The 3,017-nt window shown below is 37.9% G+C and overlaps 1 protein-coding gene across 1 annotated transcript in view; it reads left to right on the top strand.

Moving 5' to 3' along the window:
- The window catches only part of bsk (mitogen-activated protein kinase dJNK), a 10,347-nt gene extending 7,540 nt beyond the window's left edge, over window positions 1–2,807 (top strand). Inside the window, 2 exon segments of the mRNA XM_086535060.1 lie at window positions 1,121–1,245; window positions 1,579–2,807. Of these exon segments, the coding sequence (XP_086391186.1) occupies window positions 1,121–1,245; window positions 1,579–1,809 (356 nt within the window). The 3' untranslated portion in view covers window positions 1,810–2,807.
- Window positions 2,808–3,017: the final 210 nt, after the last annotated feature.

Genomic DNA, 3,017 nt, shown 5'->3' with positions numbered 1-3,017 from the left:
CGAAAAGAAATGGCGCATCGTCTCCGTTCTTGATGTCAGATTTTTTTTTTTCATGTTGCTCTTTGATAGGATTTTGTTTGGATTGTTCAAAGACTTTTTTGTGATAGGTTGAATTAGAATGCAGCTAATGGAAAAATGGAAATCAATTAGTTGGGGGGAATATTGCTTTGCTTGAAAAAGAGAAAGTGAAATGAAATTTTGATGATATTCATTTTCTTATCTTCTCTGTGTGATGTGGATGTGTGTGTATATATATATATATATATATATATTAAATATATATACTAAATATATATATATATATATATATATATATATATATATATATACATATATATACATACATACATATACATATATATCTGTGTGTATGTATATATGTATGTATATATAATATCTAATTTATATTATATATATAGTTAATAGTGTGTGTGTGTGTATGTATGTATGTTTGTATGTATGTATGTATATATTGGTTAATTTGTTTTTGATTAATTGTTTGTGTAACTTCATTGTTTTAATGATTACTTTTATCCAAACAACAATCAAACTTTTATTAGGAGACCTTCATTCTCAAGGCCACAGATAAAAAACAGAAAAGGTGAACGGTTGGTTTTCCGTAACTGGATTTTCTAACATGTTAACATCAAGGTAGGTCTTTTGCGATTTGCACTAATTTGTGAAAAATCATATCTAACTAATGATTGATTTTTCCACATTGTTGTGAGCAGTTAATAAGTAATGGCTCATTTTTGTGTAATTTATGATATACAAAGCTTGTTTTATTTTTGTTTTTGTTTTTACTAAAAATGTTTTTGAGAACATATATGCACCCCCCCATTTCCCCCAATAAAAGTCATGAGATATTCCCCATGATTAGAGTTTATTTCTGATGATATAGTGTATGGAGATAATGTAAAGTCAGTATTAACTTTTATTATATATACAGTTTTTTTTATGATTCTTATTACTAATATTACATGCATTTCTATAAGGGTAATACAAGAATTTACAGTTTGGCATATGTATTTTTATTTACATATATAATATTTTCTTTTCAGTTATTTTCACTAAACACTCATTAATTACACTGCTAATATTTTTTTAAATGTAATTGCAGCAAGTCAAGCACGAGACCTGTTATCAAGGATGCTGGTGATAGACCCAGAGCGAAGGATAAGCGTAGACGACGCGTTAATGCATCCCTATATTAATGTGTGGTATGATGAAACTGAAGTTAATGCTGTGAGTACCAGGGTCGTTGCCTGCTCTCTTGTTTGTTTTAAGACTTTTTCTTCTCTTTTTTAATTTTTCGTAATGTAGGTTCAGTTTTTTGTGTATATTATGAAAGTCAAATGGAATGCACTATTTATGGAGTTTTTCATAGTAAGAACATGACTGATATATAGAAAATATTCTCATTTCTGAGGGTTTGTCTGGATATCTTGTGGAATAGATGTTAATGCAGTTATGAAGTCCAGGAATGTTTGCTGAGAAAGAGAAATTATAGCAAGTATATTTTACTTTAGTTTCACATTTTATGAATCACAGCTAAGCCTTGTCCATGCTTCCTTGCAGCCCGCCCCAGGCCCCTACGATCACAGCGTGGATGACCGCGAGCACACCGTGGACCAGTGGAAGGAGCTCATCTACAAGGAAGTGATGGAGTATGAGATGGTCCACAACTCCCCCGGTGGGGCAGGGGCCGGGGCACGGGGTCCTGCCCCCACCCACGGCCACGCCCCCCCGGCGGCCACCAATGCGGCTGCCGACGGGGACCAGGACCAGCACCGCCCCAACCACAGATAGGGCTGCCCTCAACCCTCTTAGCAGTCCCTCCGCCCCAAGCCTGCCTCCCAGCCACCTCCTTGGTTTGCGCACGGCTCACGCGCAGAGTCCCTCGGCCAGGATGCTGGTGCCCGCACACACGGGAGCGAACCCTCGAGGCCGCGTCTGATTCCTCTTTCTGCCACGTCGTCGGAAAGGCCACCTTCGATCTCTGCTGGCCGAGAGCCGGGTGTGCGGACCAGTATTCCTCAGTGGTTGCTGTTTTGACGCTCGTCAATCTTTACAGCTGTGTGTGCGTGTGTGCATCATCTTTCTGGAGTAACTGTCACAGGTTCCCTGTTGTGACTGGTGATAAGACTGGGTACTGCAGGTTCTTACTTCAAGGTTCTGCACAGAGCTGGAATTGCTGTGCAGTTATTTGACATTTATGATAACCCTCTTGTGCTTCTTGGCTGAAGCACTTGATTCTGTGTAGTCCACACCATCTTCTGTGTCCATTTTGTGTTGTGTCTGAGTGAGTGTGAGAATGCATGCATCAGGTGTTTTGAAAACGCCATTCAAACCATGATGATATAGAAAATATATGCAATTTAGATACTGTAAGCTGTAGATACTTTCCTGCTTTATGTCTCACCAACATCAGAGAGAACCTGTGTATTTAAATGTTACTATACTCTGTGACTACGATTAGTTTGCAATATGCAATATAACGAGTCCCCTGTACCGTGTGAATTGCTGCAAGCGGTCACCTGTCTTGCTCTGCTTATGTCAGTATTTTCCCTGACTTTACTGCTTGTTGAGTGTTCAGTAAGGAAATGAAGTTTTTGGAAAATGACAGGGCAAAGTGGTGCCAGAGCTTTCCACTAGAAAGCTTTGCTTGAGGCTGCTAAGGGAAAATAATGCAAAGCATATCAAATGTTGATAATGTGATGATGGACGCTTCTTTACAACAGGGATTGTGAAACCTCGTTTAATTGTATGTGAAAAGTTGTGTGAGGAGATCTGTGTGTTGGGCATGCGTTTCAAAAAAATAAAAATGACAAAAAAAATATATAAAAAATACATAAATAAAAAAAAAAGACAGAATAAGAAGTGTTGGAGATCTATCCATGAGATGATTTACTTTTTTGTCTTTACTCCTTTTAGCATACCAGTTCTTCCATGGGTCTCATAGGCAAGCAACCTACAAATGTACAGTCGTGTCAAGTTTGTATTTCCTGTACAGACCA

This window comes from Penaeus japonicus, unplaced genomic scaffold (assembly GCF_977035675.1).
Source record: "Penaeus japonicus unplaced genomic scaffold, GWHDUDI00000001_assembly GWHDUDI00000042, whole genome shotgun sequence".
Taxonomy (NCBI): domain Eukaryota; kingdom Metazoa; phylum Arthropoda; class Malacostraca; order Decapoda; family Penaeidae; genus Penaeus; species Penaeus japonicus.
This window is presented reverse-complemented; position numbering and strand designations above follow the sequence as displayed.